At 37.9% G+C, this 21,679-nt stretch overlaps 2 protein-coding genes across 3 annotated transcripts in view; both read right to left on the minus strand.

Annotated features, from left to right (window-relative positions):
* The window catches only part of LOC105169907 (ABC transporter I family member 10, chloroplastic), a 2,807-nt gene extending 275 nt beyond the window's left edge, over positions 1 to 2,532 (minus strand). Inside the window, exons 1-5 of the mRNA XM_020696064.1 lie at positions 2,175 to 2,532; positions 1,716 to 1,802; positions 590 to 715; positions 379 to 501; positions 6 to 11 (exon numbers count right to left, since the gene is read on the minus strand). Of these exons, the coding sequence (XP_020551723.1) occupies positions 6 to 11; positions 379 to 501; positions 590 to 715; positions 1,716 to 1,802; positions 2,175 to 2,432 (600 nt within the window). The 5' untranslated portion in view covers positions 2,433 to 2,532. The remainder of the gene's footprint in view (positions 1 to 5; positions 12 to 378; positions 502 to 589; positions 716 to 1,715; positions 1,803 to 2,174) is intronic.
* On the minus strand, positions 3,073 to 21,214 carry LOC105169619 (phosphatidylinositol 4-kinase alpha 1). 2 transcript variants are annotated; one of them, XM_011090065.2, is made up of 26 exons: positions 19,880 to 21,214; positions 19,408 to 19,749; positions 19,151 to 19,312; positions 18,063 to 18,233; positions 17,691 to 17,849; positions 17,470 to 17,597; positions 17,075 to 17,381; positions 15,874 to 16,042; positions 15,524 to 15,741; positions 14,561 to 14,719; positions 14,294 to 14,476; positions 12,661 to 13,170; positions 12,201 to 12,560; positions 11,740 to 11,954; positions 10,471 to 10,654; positions 10,208 to 10,344; positions 9,957 to 10,107; positions 9,356 to 9,622; positions 8,861 to 8,938; positions 8,704 to 8,751; positions 7,388 to 7,560; positions 7,088 to 7,283; positions 5,990 to 6,130; positions 4,758 to 4,966; positions 3,932 to 4,093; positions 3,073 to 3,805 (listed from the first exon to the last, which is right to left on the minus strand). In XM_011090065.2, the coding sequence occupies exons 1-26, from the start codon at positions 20,858 to 20,860 to the stop codon at positions 3,547 to 3,549; spliced, it is 6,069 nt and encodes a 2,022-aa protein (XP_011088367.1). In that variant the 5' UTR covers positions 20,861 to 21,214; the 3' UTR covers positions 3,073 to 3,546. The 2 variants fall into 2 exon arrangements, with proteins under 2 accessions (XP_011088367.1, XP_020551877.1); XM_020696218.1 differs by having other exon boundaries at positions 14,294 to 14,719.

Here is a 21,679-nt window from a genome sequence, read left to right on the forward strand (position 1 = left end):
ATAACCCCAACCTAGCAAAACGTAAGCAACTAATCTTGTTCAGATGTCCATGATCCCATCTAAAATCAGAAACTTTTCAATGATTATAGAAAAAATGAGTTGCAAAGAAGCCAAACTGCATCTAAGGAACTTAAATTGAGAGGACTGGATTTGCTGCAATTACAATCTTGGTCACGAGTCTCGTGACAGTAGACAATTTAGTGGGATTAGGAATTGACTGGTTTCCAGCATTCACGCACAATCCTCCTTATCAGCAAGGTAAAAATACTAATAATGTTTTACTTCAGATGGCAAGAGTTCGTAAGATATCCTTTCCAAGTTCCTCTCCTCTGTCATTCCAACGGCAAACAAAAGCAGGTGACAGTAAATTATGCATACCTGATCATTTTCATCCAAGAATGATGTGAGTTCATCTAGTAAAAATACTTCGCATGCTTCTGCCAGAGCACCAGCTATAGCAACCCTTTGTTTCTGACCACCACTAAGAGTTTGAACTGGTCTCTAGATGAGTGAAAAGGGTCGTTAAGCATAAAATAAAATCTCGTGACAATAGACCTTAAGCAGTTTATAGTTTTTTCTTTTAACATACTTGCAAATATTCATACATGCCAACAGCATCCAAAGCTTTAGCCACTCTTGACGTAATTTCATCATTGGTTATATTGAACTTGCCAAGGCCAAATGCCACATCTGCCTCCACAGTGGGCATAACTACCTGCAAACAGAAAGGTCATGTCACCACATGGTTTATCCTAGAAGACAATTTTGTTTCACCAAATGAGATTCAGAATGTGATTCCACATAACTAAAGAAGTGAACGACTGATAATATACTGAAAGGAGGAAAGCCTACAAAAGGATTTTTCTAAAACAATGTAACTGAATTAGTACTCCCATCTTATTCCGCTAACTTTCAAAGCATATACTCTACCCAAAAGAATATGGTCGGTTCTATAAATATGCATCTCTCAAAAATAAACTCTTGTGCCAGCATGCTAAGCTCAAACTTATCTGATCCCAAAACCAACCCTCAACCAATCTGTCTATCATCTCTCCATTCTCAATGGCAATTGTAATATCTTTTGGTGCGGGAAGAACATCTTGCCTTAAGTCAATAAAAGCTCTTCACTTAGAATTTTTTTCTTGCAACCATACTTTAAAAACCTCTTAGATTATTTCAACCAGGGAAACTTGTGGCTCTTAAATAATCATGTTAGGTCAAGTTAATACAAATGTAATCACTGTTAGATATAATCCCACATGATTAGCCAACAATACTTATGGTATAACCCATTACCAGCTAGTTTAGCCTCGGATAATGTTTACATTTTGGCCAACTTCTACCCATTTGAAATCCATGTACGAAGCATAGATGAACATGAACTCACAAGGGGGTTGTTTTAACATGTAATACCAACCTATCACTATGCAGAAAAAGTAGAGCCACCCCATTTCTGAGTTCCAAGGAAAATATGTTCCTACCGATGTGTATGGATCGTCCTTATAACTTCACGCTTCAAAGCTAGATAGACTGCATTTTCAGCCTAAGAAACAATTGATACAATCTCTTTGTAGGACTTGAAAGTGCTTGTGGTTGGGCAAGAACATAATTTACCAACAGAAGTTACAGACATAAAAGTTTGCATGTAGAAGCCATCCATAAAAGAACATAGACAACTGTACACACCATAATTCGCACTTCTTAAGAAATCCAACCTGATGATCAGGATTCTGAAACACAAAACTCCGCGGCTTCTTTACATGCAAAGATCCACCAGTTGGATTCAGTAAACCACCGAAAATCTGCGAAAATCCACAAAACAAATATCACGGTATGTTAAGATCCATAAACTGAGGTTTGTGGAACTAAAACTTACAAAAAAATCTATTCACAATGTGAACTGAAGTACTGTCTACTTCCAATTCTGAAGCATCAATTCCTAGAAACAAAACACACTGCCAAAATGTAAAACTGCGATGCACAAAGGCAACATATCACAATAACTAATACACAGGCAACACAATACCCCAGGTATCTGATTGTATATTCTCAATCAGAGATAGTAGCCTCAATTGAAAACTGCAAATAAGAAACTCTATTATGCAAAAGTTACTAGAAACAAAAAATTCACAACAAGACAAATAGAACAATTACATATCCACAGCATTCTATACTTTTAGAAGCGTAGATTTCCCGCATCCATTTGGGCCGAGGAGCATCCAGAACTGTCCAGCGGGGATGCTGAGAGAGCAATCGTTGAGAATAGGTAGAATTCTTCCTTGCCGAGTTTTAACAGAGTAGCTGAGATTCCGGCACTCTATCGCGAAATTCTCAGTCAATGCGGAGGCAGCGTAACAGTTTCCAGCAGCCTGAGACCGGAGGAGAGGAAGTTGCACCGGCGGTGTGGCGCGAACCTCGGCGGTGGCATTCATGCCTTGAGAAGAAGCCCTGCTTAATACTACTGACTTGATGAATGTATTCTAATCTGAAGATCATTCGGGTTCGACCCAAACCCACTTTCTTAGATGGGTTTTACACAATTTTGTATTCCATACATATATAGATATATATATATTATTCTTACGCAGGACAAAGCCGTGGGGAAAAGTTGCAATAAATCTTACCGCTTATTCATATTTTCACATTTTTAAGCTTTACAAAGACTTCAAAATAATCGCGTTCATTACAAATAAAAAATTATGATAAATTACGAGATTTTTTTAGAATTTATCATAATTATAAATACCTATTCATTATTTGAAAAAATTACAAAATACATCTTAAAATTAATAATCATATAGCAAATATTTTCCATGACAGTACATTATAGGCGACAATTAACTCAAATATATATTTATAATTTTTTAAATAATAAAAATATATTTATAATTATATTAAATATTAAAAATGCCCCGTTATAAATTCACCCTGAAAATTAAGATTTTGAAGCGATCCGAGATCGATGTAAATACCAAAAGCTCCAAGGAATGTCTTGCCCATTGGGTACAACTCTTGAATAATGACTTCCAGTTCCACATGAAAATTAAAAACAAATAATCATCACCCTGAAGAGATTGATTGATGAGACAATTTTATCTTGTGTACTCAACTTGAGAAGCACAGCAAACCACAACAGTCGTGTACACCAAAACCTACATATAATACACACTGACTACACCTTATATGAGCTCTACTAGTTCCAACCAGCCACTCACTCCATGAGAAGCTTTCCCTGTTCATATTGATTTTGCATGTTTTTACTTAGATGAGCTTTCAATTTTGATGGATAAAATATAGCTAAACCCTATACTTTTACAAATCGAGGGAATCCCACCACACATAAGCAGCTCATATTCATGTTTCTTTGTTCTATCTAAACAATTGCTCGCACATCCCAACTACGGTAGCGGTGATCCCCCACGAAAATAGCACCTACTGTTTCTGCTATTTTCGCTCCCCTCTTCCCTCGGCTACAAGATACATGCAGTGAAAAAATTACAAGAGATCAAAATGTACAACTGATGGCAACTAAACTGAGGTGCTGCCTCATTTTTCAATGCCCTGTTGCAGATACTGAATCAAATCGTAACCAGCTGTTGTCCACTTATTGTAGGCATCTGTGCATGTACGAATCATAAAATTGGCTGCCTCACGCTCGCTCATTTCAGGATGAAATCTCTTGCGTAGATTTCCAATAGGATCACCCCTGCTGAAGCAAGGCAATCCACTGTCCATCATCAATAAGACTGTATTTATGATCCCATCCATATAGCGGCGTGCAGCAAGGTAACCCTTCACACACAAGCTGCATAAGGAAAGATAAAACTAATAGGCTTCATAACCACATCATGTAAAAATAATTGCACAAGGCCAATATGGCAAAATGAGCCATAAATAATTACATTGTTCAGTGAGGAACTATGTTTCTTACCTCACAAATTGGTACCATGTCTCACTTTTCATCACCCCGGATGGATCAAGTAATTGAGTCATCTCATGACTCAGTTTGAAGTGGGCACTTTCAAATCGCATGTTTCCCCCAGGTGAAGTTTCCAAAATAAAACCAAAATCAATATGAACAAGCCTGCCTACACTGCATTCACAAACAATTAACTTATATTAGCTTAGACTCTGGTGTCAGTGATGTGACCAGGTTTCAATCAATTTCACTCAAAGAAACGCTTGAGAGGAGAAAATTTTTTTGATCAAGATGTGAAAGTTTTATAGAACAGTCAAGCGCACAACTGAAACAGCATAATCTGTCATGCTAGAAAAGTGAGCTCGTGAGGCTAATAATCAACTATTTACCAGATTATATGAATCACTATTCACATCAAGCAACGTATTTAACCCTTCACCCAATTATCTTCACTCTGGATAGCAGGAGGATGTGGATCAGCAAAGATCACTTGGTGGTAAGAAACAGGCAAGATCACGGGACACTCAGAACTCTTTGGTAATAGGTATAGCATGTAAGGCGTATGAAGCACACAATAAAGCAGAAAGATAACTGAACTGTCCATACAGTAGTTACGGGTTGCAATTGGAGGGTGGGGTGGGGTGGGTCAGGTGTGTACTAACGAGATTAAATTTCCCACTTTATTTGGCAAACCAGATCCGGACCATAAACCATATCAGGACCACAGGCAACTAAAAGGAGCACAGAGAACCATGTACAGGTAAGCAAATTGTAACCAAGTTAATCTGTTTTGTGGTCTCAGACATCAATAAACCATGCTGCATACTAAACTGCTTACTTGTCAAACAAAAGATTCCCATTATGTCTATCCTTTGGTTGAAGCAAGAGGCTAGCAACTGCATATCCAGCACTGCTAATGAGGAAATTCTCACGAGCAGTTTCGAAGCTCGGTGAACCAACAGGCCCAAAGTCCTGCTGGAAAATCTCATATAGACCACCATCAGTGGTCTCACCCATCTGACTTCTGCTTCGTGAATTGGGCACAACCTGCCAAGCAGAAAGGATGAAGGAATTTTACGTGGAAACTCCGCACAAACAATAGACTGAATGGCCTTGAAAGAATACGGCAATGCAGAAAATGCAGATAAAACATTCTTCAGAGCCCAATGCAGAAAACAAATTCAACAAAATATGGCATGCTACACATCATACAGAGTCAAAGTTCTTACATTCACCTTACTCAACTTGCATAATGAAAAACAACACCAAACTTTACATTCATCTAGAATTGTAGACCAACAAACACATAAGTCAAACATTTGCATATGCTCAGTATGAAATCTAAGAGTCAAACTTCAACAACTAAACCCCAGTTTAGCTCATCCCCGTGATCCTTTGACACTCTTCTGACAAGTGGTCCCATGACACCCTCCGCAACTTGTCAACAAAATGGTGTTTACACAACCAGCAATGTACTTTTTCCTGATACTCATTCGAGCATCACACGTTTAAACAATCATTTCTATTAAAGATTTCCTTTTCGGTGCCCCCACATTATATCATAGATCAAAAAAGAGTAGCCCGTATAAGAATGCAGAAGACGTTAAAATCTGAAAAAACTGGAGTTCCGCTTTTTCAAAGTTGAAAAAACTTTACTGCCTAATACCAACCGTTAAAAACATATCTCGCCTGCTTCTTTTGCCCCCTCCTGATACAGTTCATTTCAGATGTTTGTACGAGACCTTTGTAAGCAAGCAATAGTAAGTAATATACCATACAACAGGATCTCTGGTTAGCCCAATGGATTTATTTAAAAGATGAGATGACACATTAGTGAACCAATATGACAGCAGAGGGAACTAAATAAGAAAGATAATACAACCGGACGCCAGGGTGAAGTTTGGATACATCAGACAAGGTTGTGAAAAATCAAATAATAAATTTCAGATACATGACAAAAGACCAAAATTAGATTTGTGAAAAACCAATTATATAATAGCACTTGAGAGTGAGAGTGACCTGATGGTGGTTTCAGTAATAAAAACGACCTAAGTAAAGACGGCGACATACCTCAATAATTCCTCTTTCTGGGCCAGTTGGGAGTACTCCATAAGGAAACAAATAGAGATTAAGGCCAACAGCTTCAAAGATGTCTTTCAAAAGAGAAATAACTTGCAAAGCAAGAACGTCCTGTCGGCAATCATCCCCAACCTAGATCCAGACCCCTCTTCATCAGGCCATGTATCACACATTTTGAAGAGAAAATATGCATTATGATGCAAATAAAGGTCATAGGTAAAAGCATATGTAGCTTACTTTCTCAATCCTAGAAATAAATCAGCACACCATCAAAAAACAAACAGCAAAGTATATTTAGCCTAGTACAATATATATATATATATATATATATATATTCTTAGCCTATTACAAACAGAGTTTTGCAGGAAAGTTGAATTCAAATTTTCCTCTGTGAATTAGAAACACAGTCCTCTTGTACCCATCTAATCAAAATTACTGTTGAACAATGAGACATCCTCGAGGCAAGGGAATGTCAGAATGGTATCTGTTCAAATTTACTGTTCAAGGGAATGTTACTATTCAAATTTAAACACACCAGATATCAAATGTAAGATTTGACAAGACACAGATATGAGGTATCTGATAATGGTAATGTTATGAAGCACATAAATAATGCATTGCATCAAAAGATATAAGGCTCTTAAAGTGTCTAAATGGTCCCAAGACCACAAGGACCATTGACATAAGATATAAAATGGATGTTCCCACACAATACTAGAGCCAAAGCTTGAGAGCTGATACACAGCCACCCATCAAGCGCTTGTCAGTTTATATCCTTTCCTTCGCTGCAAGATCTTTTCACAGCTCCTAGTTCATCAGCCCTTTTCCAGTATTATCTAAACTGCCTACCCTAATGGAAGGGGAAACCAGGTGAATACATGAATAGGAGTACTTCCATAACCCAGCATGCCAAGCTTTTGGCTAACTCACCCCGGAAGTGCACTAACAAGTTCAGTAGAAGCTTGGACATGCACAAGCTTTCTATTCAGAAGCTCAGGCATGACACAAAAATAAATGGGAGTTTTCTCCGCTCCCTCAGGTAAGCTTTAGATGTAAAACGTCATCTGTCCTGAAAATATGTTTACGTACCTTGAAAATGCAAGCTTGGGGCTTTATATCTTTGGGATCCCCATCCCGGTCCACCACATTGAATGTGATCATTATAGGAACTTTTGCTGCTGATTGCAAAGGGATTCCACTATCAACCTGAATACCCCTAACAAGTTTATTAGGAGCAGTAGGTAGGTATAAATCATCTCCTTCCACTCGAATTTTCTCCAATTCCCTATTCCAGTTCAAGAAATAATAATCATGGTTTTAGATTGGAAATGAGCAAGATATCGTAAGTCAGCAAGCACACTTTCCAAAGAAAAACCCCCGAAAGAATACCTTCTTATGCCAGCTCTCCTTTCCTCCTTTGGAAGTGGAAACAGGACACCAGATATTGATGTAACCTTGTCAAAGAAATCAAATTCTCTTTGAAACACATCAAATGCTTTGGGGTTGAAACCATCAACAATTCGTTGTCTGACAACCGGAAGTAGTGCTTGAAACGAGTTATTCTACAAGGAGAGGAAAATAGCACCCAAAAATAACTAGCACGAACCAATATGCATAACAAAAAAACTTTGTGACACTAAAAGCTTCTAATTAGAACTAAATAGAAATTATGACATGAAAAGTATACATTTACATTGCTGCATGAGGAATTCAGTTTTGAGCACCGTTAATTCAGCATTGTCATTTAACAGTGACTAAAACCAGCTGAAAAGATATGTAACCATATTCCTAGGAGAAATAACTGAAACATCTCAACAAGAATGCAAGGGGCCTTCCAAATAAATAACAGGGAGTCATGGGTGCTAAAATATATATGTTCATTAAGATGGTCTCGAGATGCAACCTCACAGGTATACCAGACAAATATTTGATGCTTTGGGTTCAGACACAGTGATTCTCAGACAAGTTGCCATTAACTACTTTAAAATGTGCAAAACATGGATTCATGTGTGTAGAAATGCCCACAATCAGAAGTCATGTGAAAGAACATTGACTTTTCCCCTAAGGACATAGGACTATATTATGAGAGGAAATATGGGTGGATGAAGGGGAACAGGAGAATTACAAGGGAGGTTTCACAGGAATTTGGATTATCTATAAGTCTATAAAAACCAATACATCATTACTATAGCGCTTCATTTTCTACAAGAGTATTCATCATCCAGCAAAAATTATTCTACCAAAATAAAGTGAAATGAAAAGGCTCCAATAACAGAAAGTACACTGAGTAGGTTTTAATATCAATCACGAAATATCAACAATCTTCAGATACAGACACAGGAATAAATAGTGAGTCAGAATTTAGCCATAGCTTGACATCAACAAGCCAAAGATTATTCTGCAGAGAATCATTATATCTTTTTCTGGAAAGACACAATATAACCTACAAAAGTGTATTACGATGATAGTTCATAGTAATATCATCGTAATAGCGTAAATGGATTCTTTTTTAAATTAGAATCAACTTACAACAAAAATTGTAAAAAGATGCAGAAAAGCAGAGAAACATGCAGAAAAAATTTCCATTAGTAATTTAATTAGCACCAACTAGGAATGGGCGCCACAACCAATTACCAGAAATAAGCAATTACGAAGACACATATTTTCATCTTTCTATGTTGTTTTAAACAATTTACTGTGTATACCGTGGTAGAAGCTGCGTCTTTCCCCGATTCAGGAACACATGTCTCACCCTGCAAAACCACAAAATATTTGTCATATGTATGCATCCCTACAGTGCATAAAACAAACTGTGTTGATATTTCATAAATCAATTACTCAATGGAAGTGAATTTCTTTCACCTGTAAATGCCATATCAATATATGGGCAAAAATATCACTCCTTTGAGCAGCTCTAAGCAAGTATCCCTCAACCAACTTCTGCAAATTGGAGTTGGCCACCAACAAAAGAAAAAGTTCCATTAGGATATTCTAAAATTTATTTTACCAATCCTCATTATTTGGAACTAAGTACAAGCGGTAAGATGCTGAGGCTACAAAATGCAACACACCTCAAATAAGATGTTTCTTTCTATTACTTCTTTGCCAGTTAAATTCGGTATATCAAGCAAAACTTATTTTCTATGAAGCTACAAAGATTTATTCATAATCTTTTACAACATCAAGCATGCTCCAAGTTGTGACAAACATTAACCGCACCACAAAAAATACAATGAAGACTAGCTCCAGAATATTTTTATGAATTAATTCCAGTTATAGTAGATCTGACATCTTCACATAGCCAGATTATTTTTAAAATGATAAGAAAAACATAATCATGTCAAATCTAGAACCAACCTCGTCATCATATCTTAATGCCTGGACCAGCTGAGGCATGAAAAACGTCACTCTCTCAGGCGGATAGGATTCCAACACTCTGAGAACATAAGCCATGACTCGTGGGTGACCTTTATAAGCTGGAGTAAGGAACTCCAAAGCTTGTGTAATTGAACAAGCTGCCCAGTGCGGCAATTGTTGCAAAGATGTCGAATTCTCATCCACTGCTTTCGGGGTGACAAAATAAGGCAAAGCTTCTGGAATGGAGCGGATCTCCAGTATATGTGACTATGAAAGGAAAATCAATGAGTGAGTCAAAAGGTGTTCAAAACAAAAAACATATAGGAAGAAAATAAAACCACAAAAATTTACATGGATGTTTTAACATGAAAATCCACGGAAAGTCTTTCAGTTAAGGAGTTAGTTCATTATTCAAATATCAAAAATAGAATTTTATTCATAGTGAAAGTATTAAAAGCGCCAAACATGAATAGACTATAACAATCAACAGGACCCATATCCGGAAACTTGAAGGCATTAATTCCAGCACTTTCTTATGTCAAAAATACTGTTACCACATGAATATGCTGAGCTAGCAAGTTTCATCTTTAACTCAACATACTTGAACTAGTTGGGTGATTTCACCCTTCAGAGCAGAATTCGCTGGAAATCTTGCAGCCAATGATAGAGCAATACGAGGATCAACAGAAAACGCAGTCCTTGCAAATTCTATCCATTTTTCAGTGCTGATTTTAAGCCGAGAAGCAATTTCTCTGAATACAACATTAGAGAAGATGATAGATACTCAAATAGGATGGCCAAAATCAAAGGAGAAGAAAACTAAGATAATATGAAAAAGTTTATAATGATTACTTTGGTCCAACTGGTTGAGCCCACACCTCAAGTCTGTCAGCTTCATGCTGGCATAGCATCAGCAGTAACTGCCTCCGCTTCTCTCGTCCAGAAGCATAATTCCCCATCTGACCCCAGACAGGGTGATACTGATCCTTCTGCAGGATATAAGACTCATTTTCTAAACCTCATAAAGAAATCCATAAAAGTAGAAATAACTTCCTGAGATAAACAGATTTTGGACAATTTAGGGACACATCAAGACCTCCAGTACGATATCTTACCACATCATTTATAGAGCTACCATTTTCATTTACCCCTGCTCTCTGATCAAGCTGATCCACATCCCCTCGTTCATTTAAAAGATGATGGACAAATAATGAAACAGATTGAGCTTCAGCCTGAGCAAAATATTTGTTATTCAAATCATACCATTCAGGTTCATGTGCAAACCACCCTAAGGAGGCCCTGTTAATCGCCAAAAAGAAAATAAACCAGAGTATTCAGAGAAAAATAAACTTCAATCATTAATCTAACTAGTAAAATATCAAGAAGACAAATTTTAATGTTACAGATATTCTTCGCAAAATGATATATGTATGGGAGATAACTGAAGTGCTCGATAATTACAGTGATCTTGCCCATTAAAACAAGGGATTCAGTATCTAAAACAGATATGAAAGTTAAGTATCAGGACAATACCCATTAAAAGGCATATAATCATACGTGTCGGATATATTGAACAAAAAATAGTTAATCTGCCAATTCTTGTTGCCAAAAAAAATGATACGTGAGGAATACTCTAAAAAGGAAATCTATCACACCAACAGAATAAAGACCACGGGCACTACTTCTTTCAACTGAGGTTAACAAAATAGACGCACTAGTGTGAACGTCTGGGGAAAAAAAACACTCTTGAAGGTAAATGTCATCTGTAGCAGCCAATCGCCTGTAAACGATAATTCTCTTTTCTTTTTTTCTTTTTTCCTCATCCTCTAAATCAGTAATGAAAATTGAACTAGAAGTTCCATTGTTGTGATTTGAAATCAGTAATGGAAATTGAACTAGAAGCTCAATTGTTATGATTTGAAATCAGTAATGGAAATTGAATTAGAAGCTCAATTTTTGAAGTTCAATTGTTGTGATTTGAAATCAGTAGTGGAAATTGAACTAGAAGCTCAATTGTTATGATTTGAAATCAGTAATGGAAATTGAATTAGAAGCTCAATCGCTATGATTTGCATTACTTGTGTCTAGGTCTGCTCCATGGATAGTTTGCTGGGGGCACATCCCTAGGTTGCCCCAATTAGGCTCATCTCAGATAAAAGTGTGTCCATTCTGTGCATGTACACACAAGTCAGAAAAGCATTTAACAAGCAACAAGCTCACTGCTCACATCACTTAATGTGCGAGTTCTGCGGTGGAATATCCACTCAGGCATCATGACATCCAAACACAGACCATTGGACATGTAAATTTATAAAATTTACATGAGACTACAGGTGATCAAATGCACATTATAACTGAATTATATTTCTGCTTATAGGTCATACCTATATATTCTATCTTCCAGCAATTGAAGCCCTGATCTGAAGTTCTGAAGGTTCCCTTGTGTTCGGCACGAGCAAAATTTTAGGCCAAAAAGCATAAAAGTGAAGAAAGTTCCTGTAGCAGCTGGATGCCGTGAAAATTTCCAAGGGAGTTTTGTTGTCCCTTGTAACATCCGACCAAGTAGCAAAAGCTGTTCAACACTATCATGACGAACTACCTGAAGTGATGATGAAATTACAAAAGCAAATAGATCAATGTTTATATTATGTTCATGCATGGCACAAAGAACCCACAACAAGAAGATTGGTAACAACAAATGAAGTCAGCAATATGCAACATTTTCAACTTCAAGCATCTGTGTGAGTACATGTAGCAGACAATCATAGAATAACATTTGGACCAGGGTAAAAGCAGAAGGCAGTGTCCTAAAGAAAGCATACAACACTCTATAATCGATACTTACTTCAAACCGATCAATAATGAATCCAAGCCACAGCCTATGAGCCATTATCTGTTCTACTGGGTCCTTCTCAGGCTGTGGTTCAGGCTCTCCGGGAGCAAGGTGGGGCCTCAACTTTGCAGAAGGCCCAGCGCACCTTATGTCAGACGCAAAAAGGCCTCGCTTGGTATCTATTGTCCACAACCATGCATCTACAAGCTCAGCAAGGACAAGAGATCCCAGCTGAGGAGCAGCAGAAACTAACCAGGTCCAGATATACACGCCAGTCTCCATGGCATCAGGAGTGGTTATGTAAGCTGGACACCAGCAAAGAAGGCGTAGAAGTTGCGAAAAGCTCTCAATGTTTGATTTTGGATCTGAATCCTGAAAAAGTATGTTATATCACGTATAAAACAAAAATAAAAATTTAAAGTAGCTAGTTGATTAATACACAATTGATTATATAAAGGAATAGTATTTTTACCAGATTCGATAGAAGCAAGGCAGTAGCTTGAGAACATGTCTCACGGAATAACTTTTTATCTACTTCTTCACCTTTCTCTGCAATATTTACAAACTTCTGAAGGAGCCTTACAAATTTGTTAAGCAATATCTCATTAAAGGATTCATTTTTGGGTTGAGGAGGTTGTGCAGAGGACCCCAAAAATGGAAGGTCAAGACTGAGACCACCAGTGGATAAACCACCAATGCTCTCATACAGCCTTCTCATGCCAGCAATTTCTCCAGCATGGTTGCACTTTGCCGTAGCACTGACCATACCAGTACCAAGAACCTCCAAGTTAAATGCATCTGTAAGTTTCAAGTTTCCTCCGGAAGCTGCAGCAGCAGCAGCCATGACTGCAGGAATATTTGCAGTTTTTGTACCAATCCAACAATCATTTTTACCCGTGCCAATCCTTATCTCAGACAAAAGAGAAACCACGTCAGCTGTAGGCTGTGTTCTCTGCCATGTGTTAGCCTTGCAAAGGTTTTCCTGAGTACCGTAGCTTTTGAATAAGAAGTTGAAGGTATAATGCATTTCCAGGCAACAAAATTTTAATCCCTCCTTTTGCATTTGGGACCAATCAAAGAGAAACTTTGAAAGAGAATGAGAATACAAATGCTTAGTATTAAGAAAAGGAGCTGATATCCTCATAGCAAATTCAGCAAAGCACTTTTTGTTGATGACCGCTTAAAGGGCTAGAATATACAACTGCTGATAGATAAAGGCTACAAATCAAATAATTATCATCTCAGCAGCACTTAACAACTTGGTTCATTGCATATCAATTTGTAAGAGATTACAGAATTTAACAATATTAACAGAGAAGCACAAAGCCACAGAGCTCATCTCATTAACAAGCTGAAACAACAAATAATTCAGCTGAACACATAAATTTGAACAAAACTGATTTACAACTTTTATATCTAATGGTATGATTACAACATAGAGTTCAAAGAGCATTTTCTGGGAACTCGATATATATACATGCAAGTCACAAACATTATCGTGTATCAATGATCATCCAGAAAAGGGGGTATACTTCTCAACCGGAGACAAAAACTGTATTGATGGTATGAATTATAGCACTTGACAGGGCTTCTAAAAGAAGCACGGATAGCATGCGAGTATCAGATTGGGTGGAAGTAAACCCAAATATTATAGTAGGAACTAAAAGTGAATAGGAAAACATTTTGACGGCGACAGAAGTTCAACCTAGCCAGTTTCTTACTGTACCTCATAATACAAGTTCAGTAATTCCTTTTGCATGAATGCATGTGCATTAAGATTATTCTCTCCAGAATATGATCCGACATCAATGTTAAACTTGTGGCCCTCGAAATAGGTATTCATGCATAATTGATGATAAAAACAGCTTACTGCCAATATATATTGGATATGATAATAAAGAAGAAAAACAATATAAAAAGCTCAACTTTCACAGCATAACCAACAGCACATCTTCTGAAGGAAGAAATTCTAGAATACAGAAAAGGTACAAGCAATTAAGCAAACTGCTAGATATTCCAACAAACAAGAGAAAATAATGAAGATAAACAACAAAGAAGGAAAGTGAAATAACTTGGAATGAATTCCAGTCCATAAGGAGACAAACCTGAAGAAGACCTTGGCTAGTGCATGGAGCATGTGAAAGCGAAACAACAATCCATTCCCGAACAATCTTTTGGTACAAAGAACGGACATTGGAAACATAAGCAGGATCAGTCACTACTGCAGGTGGTGGATCATTATGCATTGAGAGTAGCAGAGAATCCAGACATGATGAATTCCACAAAATCTGCAAGTCATATAGACCATTTAAAAGTGCTCTTGGAATGTGAACCAGAAGCAAAAGACAGTACAAAACATAGTGCACTGTTACCTGAGGAAATTTATCTCTAAGTTGAGTTAATAAACTAACAGAGATATCTCGTACATGCTCATCCCTTTGAGACAAGTTTTTTATGAGGAAACAGGCATGGATAGAGAGAGTAGACTCTCTGACTTCAGCTTGAGGCCCAGTCTCAGATGCTCGATCCTCCTGCAGCAAGTTGCGAGAACATTATATTTTGGAAAAAGACACCTAGGAAGGTAACAGAACACAGAAACATACTAAGAGGAGGAGGCAAACAGATCAAATAATTAAATCAAAATTGTTAACTAATTTGCCTCACAAAGTTACAAGTGCACTCTAATTCATGCTTTCTGCCAAGATAGATATGTGACATAATCGGCATGTTTCAGAAGATATCTGCATACTCTTAATGTTTTTGGCATTTCACCAATTATATCATGCCAATAGCAATTTTTTTACCTGTCTATTGCCCTAAAAGAGAGAATCGTGCTTGTAACACGTCCTAGTGTGCGTGAAAATAGATGGAAGATGATAAGCCTAGTCCCCAATATGATTGAGTTTACTATGTTGGCAATCCAAGACTGTCACATGCTATAAAAGTTTCAATTAGAATATATAGTTCTTTCTCCTTCAGGTGAAAAAAGCAATTTTATTTTACCAAAAGTTGCAACCACTTGCATAATTTATTCATTTTAGATTGTCAAAAATGTAGAAATTATATCTCTAATTAGATGAAGAAATAATGACATATAGAGGAAATATATTTACAAATTAATACAAATGCATAGTATATAAAATATTGACACTCCAGATTTTCAAACACGGATAATGTTGAATTATCATAACTCCCCCATCTCTTTCTCCACACTTCACCTAGGATGAGTATTAACTCCATAAGAGCACTAAACCGTCCAAGCGCAAGGAACCAGCAACCAATTTTAGCACATATCACTTGTAAACAAGAAGAAAGAAGAAGGGAGGATAGAATACCAGCCAAGTTAATGCTGTTTCAAATGCCTGATGAACAATAGCAGTCAAACATTGGGAGACAGCCGGCATAAGATTCGGACTTCTCAGGTATTCAAAGACACAGCTGAAAGCACTTCGCGAAGCAGTTGAACTCGGGGCTCCATTTAGAATACCACCATTGCTACTAAACCGTATTATCTCTAAAAATGCTACAGCTAAAAGATAGGTCGCTTTGACACCTGAACAAGTCAGACAAATAGGCTCCATCTTTGAGGACTTAAACCCTCCTTGTAGTCTTGCAACAAAAAAGAAATGAAATTTCCTGATTGACAAATATAAAACCTTCAGTTACAGGCAAAACATGATTAGACCTGAAATTGTACTCATTGCAGAAACCTCCACCCGCCCTCCTAGAGCAGCAGAAAGAGCAGCTCTTTGACCCACAGCAGCTTTCTCATTTCCACTCCCTCGCCTACTACCTGGGTTGTGTAGAGCATTAAGCTCCAATTCATCTTCAAGCCATTTCACAGAGCTCACAACCTAAAACAAACATTTTTGCTCTCGGAACTCAAGAAATGCTTATCAAGTAGAAAAATATACTTACTGAGATATAAAGGAAGTGATAATGATAGAACAAAACAAGCAAAAAGTAATAAGAATCTCTCCGTGCTAGTCAACCTGATGCAAGGAGTTCTGTTTACGCAAGATATAGAAAATTATATGTTTCCTTCAGTCTTCCTCTATTTAGGAAAACGAACTAGCCTCTTCAATTCAAAGGTCAAAGAATCCTACCAATAAAGTAAGCTGCACCCCTCACCTATGCACCCTGGATATATTCTCACTTCTTGATTTGCAGCATATGGTTGCAAGTGCTAAGCAGAGGGTTAACAGAATGATGGATTAAAATCTCTACTCAGATGGATGGACAATTTGAGCCATAATGAGATAAAATTGGGTCTAAGCTGCTTGACTGAAGTCATAAATGTTGCCAAAAGCACATTCCATACCAAAATTCTCATGACATGCAGAGTAGAAACACACACACAACATTTCCCTCATTTACCTTCCTTTCCTTCCCCACCAGATCCTTAAATCCACAAAAAGGGCTTTAATGTACAAGCACCATTTGCAACAAATAAATTTGAGCAGAGAGACACATCATCTGCATAATATAAATATAAAGTACTGCAATAGCATCATATTTTCCAGGTCGACTATCTAAGCAAGATAGAATCCAATTTGATTTTTGTTTTCACGTGCAAAAAAAAACTCCACAGAGAGACCAATATCATGCCTAGCAATTCACATCACAAGGACAAAAAGACTTGAAGCCGGCTAACAGTATATATCTGCAAGATGCTGGCAAGAACCATGAATGCAATTAAAAGGTAAGAAGACAACAGTTAAACCATAACATGGAATAAGCACAGACATATTGATTCCTAAAAGAATTGTTAAACAGTACAGTGTCCACTTATCTTTATGTATATCACAAAAGAAAAGGCAAACCCCATGAAGGTGGCAATAACAAGACATAAAATTTGAATAAAAGCAGTCCCTAGGTCAACTAACCAGAGGTGGGGTCCCTTGAGAAATGCGCTGAACAGCAGATGACCATAACGAATTCCACATGTATGGTCCACCCACGGCCTGGAGGGCAGTGGTGCCCATGCTGCCTACACTATTAAGTGTAGTTGAGACTGACTTTTTCATGCCCTGAGTTTTTTGTATTGGAGGTGCTAACCCAAAGAGAGCAATGTAGAACCACAAGTTTCGGAATAGCTTCAAGAGTGAAGGTTCCATATCTACAGTGGGATCAAAGTCTGAACATATTTCAGCCACAGCAGGCAGCAGTGGCCCAAGAAAATCAGCCCCACTCCTGAAGTATAGATTTTAACAGTTACGAGGTTACGGTGCTACCAGTACAACAACAACATTGTAACGAGTTAACTGCTTTCGGACTTTACCTTCCACTTTTCGACTCTGCCGCCAAGCCCACATCTGAGCACAATGACAGCAATCGATGACGATAATCCGAGCGCAATTTATTACTAGTAATCCCTCTCGCAATCAATAAGAATCCCGCTGGTAAAGTCTAAAGCGTAATTCAACCAGTGAGCATCCATTTCAAAAATACTTCTGTCACAACTTACACTACATAATAATATAATAAGAAGTGAAAGCATACCTCAACACGTTCTGTCGTGGCTTCAGGTACCTGGGTTTTACTTTCTGCAGAACCAACACTGGAGAGTTTACCCAAGTAGCTCCGAGTCATCAGCACTACAGCTTCGCGGTAAGACTTCTCAAAACCTAAGGTCGCCATGCGAGAAACAGCATCAAGAAGCTGCAGTACCTCAACAAAAGCAGGTTGAGAACACAGTGCATGAAGAAACATTAGCACAACACAGTTAAAAGATAAAAACTATTTTCCAGAGATGGTGTAAGAATATTCTCATTTCCTTTCTTTATTGACAGTCCTTTCTATAATGATGATATAGTAAGGAAGCCTAAAGATAAAAATGCAGATATATTCTGCATTAAAAAGATAGGAACATACTCGAAGCCTCAATAAGCCTGGTGTTGAAGCATCGCCCTCTTCTAAACTCTCAATAAATAGGGGTAAAATCATGTCAACAACTTCAGGCTTACTAACAGAAACATTTAACTCCGCTAACAAACGTATGACATTCAGCTGTACAGGTGGAGCAGTCAGCTTCCCTTTCCCATCCTGAAAAGCACACAAGAACATTATCACATAAGGCATAAGTAAATTACTAAAATATTTTAAACATCAAACTACGAGCACATACATCTTGGTTTCCAACCCAAACTTAGGGATAGACTAGCTTGGGAAGTAGGTAACTAAGTAGTTTACAAATAATGAGACATGAGATTGCTGTTCCAGTCCCCAAAAAAATGTAAATTAAATAATAGCTTACTTATAAATGCATATGGAGATTCCGGTAGTTCCACAGTCTAGTCCATTTTCCATGACAAACAAATGTCAAACAAATAATGCCGTACTTATTTCCCTAAGGATGACCTGAATTAAACTATATTTTCAGATGGACATGATGTATCTTAATGGCCTAATAAGATGTTTCCTTTCTATATCCTTAAACATTTATCATCTAAAGAACAGTATCAACTTAACCACTGCCGTATTAAATGCAATGCAATATCAATCTACTATAATCCACATGTCAACAGAAAATACGATTCATGTCCGTCTAAAAGTACCCTCACCCTTGAAGACATCTATATTCAAAAATCTATTGAGGGTGAAAACAAATAATTATAACCGATGCAAGACTAAATCAAAAAGTGTGTAAAGAGTGTTTAGAAAAATACAATGTTCTAAAGCCGTTGAACCTAGATTCGTGTTTTAGGTACATGAGTCCACAAAGAACCTAATGTTCTTATTTGCTTCTTGATGGGTCTGAAAGTTGTTGCAAGATAGTGGTGGTTTACTGCTTCAGACAGGAGATTTGAAATATATTTCACGGGAGCAAAGCGGAGAACACGAAATATTAGCTAAAGAGACAATGTATCAAATGGAAACAATATTGTAGATGACAATAGCCACAAGAATAAAACATTAGCAATAATGAAAGCAGCTATAATGATCTATTTACTTATACTAACCTCTTCATCATAATCATTTCGTTCACGAATACTAGTGGCCAGTCCCATGATAAAAGTGTCCACAGGAGACCGGTCTTTGGCCCATCCAAATTCAATTATCTCACAGCATGTTTTCATGACACTTTCAAACATGCCTCCATGGCTGCTTGCCCAAGTGTCAGCCTGTGCATAGTTGATTAATAGGGGGCAACAAAAATACTGCACTATGAAACTATGCAATCATCACGAGTATTAATCCAACAAAAGAGAGAATGTACCTGAGCACAAGTAGCCAGCACAAGGGGTTTAAAACGAATGAGCAGAACTCGGAGGAGCTGTCCACCACGAGCAACAGCTGCTTGAGAAATTCCAGAAAGCAAACAGCTAAAAAGCTCTTCACAAGCTCTCAACTTCCGCCACACAGAGAACAAACATGCCTCCGCAGCCTCTATCAACAGAGCAAGAGCTCCATGCAACAATCTCTTTGATGACTTCCCTTCTGTGTCAAGAGATGCCAGAGACTTGATTTGCAACATCGTGGCAGCTTGGTAAACTGACAACTTCCTGTTGATCCTAACTTTCAGCAACTGCCCTTGCTCTGACCAATCACGCTTCCTTATCTGCCCATTCAACACAGACACAGCAAACATTCATAACCTGACCTTTTTCCCTGATTTTTTAAGCACTTTCCTATTTCCCATACAACCATGTAAGTACAAAGCTGTTGTAAGTTTATTAAATTTTATTTACCTTTAAAAAAGCAAGCATTGATTCGAGCTGATCCTTTGCCATCCCCCTCACTTGCTCCACCAGATGGGGATCCAATGCCTTACTGAATACATGTCCAATCAGCTTAAAAACAATCTCTTGTTTTTCAAGACTCTCCACTGACTCTTCCTCAAAAAATGTCACAGCTTTCTTGTAAGCTGCGGTGCCAACCCCACTACCTCTGTCACCATCAGCGAACCCAAGACTGGCACCAAATAAATCCCCATTACTCCTCCATGTAATGCTGCCGTCCCCATTCACCACAATCCCCCTAGACGATGACCCATCATCTTTTGAAGCTGCACTGCTAGATGAATCTGCTGAAATAATGCTGACCTCAACACGCGGAGACTGATAATGGTTCACACTGAGGGGAGAGCTCTGAGCCGAAGCCGCATCAGGGGTTGCCAAAATCACCTCCCTTGGCGAGCTTGGCACGGGAATTTCAAACCGATCAAGAAGAACAGAAATCAATTTATTCACATCAGAAGGCAGAATCGGAGGGAAATTCGTGCATAGCGCTTTCAGAAAAACCCTGGAAACACTAGAATCAGCATTGATTATCGTCTGAATCACAATTTCCCCCGTGAATCCAGCCACGTCGGAAGCGAAATCAGGAGACTGTTCCGCCGCTTTTGACATGTAACTCAAGAAATCGTTGAAGAATGAAGAAATGGCCTCGGAGGAGAATGCCTGTGGCCAGAACTTAGGATTAAAGGATGAAGGAATTGACCGGTAAAACGCGAGAACCAGCGATTTTGGAGTTTCGTGATTGGAATTCGGGCATTTGGAAAGCAATCGCGCGACCGTGAGAATGGCATGGAGCTGAGACCTCGAAACCCTTGGCGATCCAGATAACAGAGACTCCGCCGGCGGGCACCGGCTGCAAATCCAGGCGATTTTTTCTGGAAATTGCGATGGATTCTGCGAGATTAAATCGCAGAGCTCCAGCAGCGACTCCATCACTCGATTTCGAACTCCGATTCGTAGAGATTCTTCAAATTTTCAACTGAATTCTCATTGATCGGAGGGTGCAGGTAAGTGTAAACGACAATGAGTAAGTGCTAGTGATTTTGAGAGCGGAGTGTGAGAAGACTAGGGTTTATCAGTGGGGCAGTGAGACGGAAAAAACAATGGCATGGATGGAAGGGCGTCGTGAGGTCGCTGTCGGTCTTCGTCTTCGGGCTGCGTTGTGCTGGGGTTGAGAGCACAGCACACATCACCGCGCCTCCGTTTCTTCAGATCTTTTGTCTTTTGTCTCCGCCTCTTTTTTCCTTTTACCTCGACGGAAAAATATAATTTTCTGATAGCTTTTGGATTTTATTTCCTTTTTCAGTTTGTTTGTGTAATGTGACCGTTGAGAAAAGGCTCTTTTTCCTTTTTCTTTTTTCTTTTTTAATTTCGGATATACCAGGAATTACAAAATTAAAAATAGCCGTTGATCATGTATTTGAGATTTGTAATCACAATACCAGATAAAATCTTTTTAATATAATTCACAATTGTATAAATACTTCAAGTTTTAAATGTGTTGCCAAATAGATGAGTCATCTACTAATTTTTAAGTTGAAAATTAATGGAAGTATTTTATTGAATATACTATTGGATAGAAAAAAATAAATAAAGTTGATGTGAAAAAGTGTACTTATTTAATTTTAACAAAAAACGCCTCATGTGTTTTTAAAATTTAGCTAAAAGCTCATGTTTTAAAAAAAATATACAAAAAAATTCTCTAAATTTTCAAAATATTGCATACTCTCCCCTTCCTTGAGTAAGTACTAA

The sequence above is a fragment of the Sesamum indicum genome, linkage group LG8 (assembly GCF_000512975.1).
Source record: "Sesamum indicum cultivar Zhongzhi No. 13 linkage group LG8, S_indicum_v1.0, whole genome shotgun sequence".
NCBI classification, from domain to species: domain Eukaryota; kingdom Viridiplantae; phylum Streptophyta; class Magnoliopsida; order Lamiales; family Pedaliaceae; genus Sesamum; species Sesamum indicum.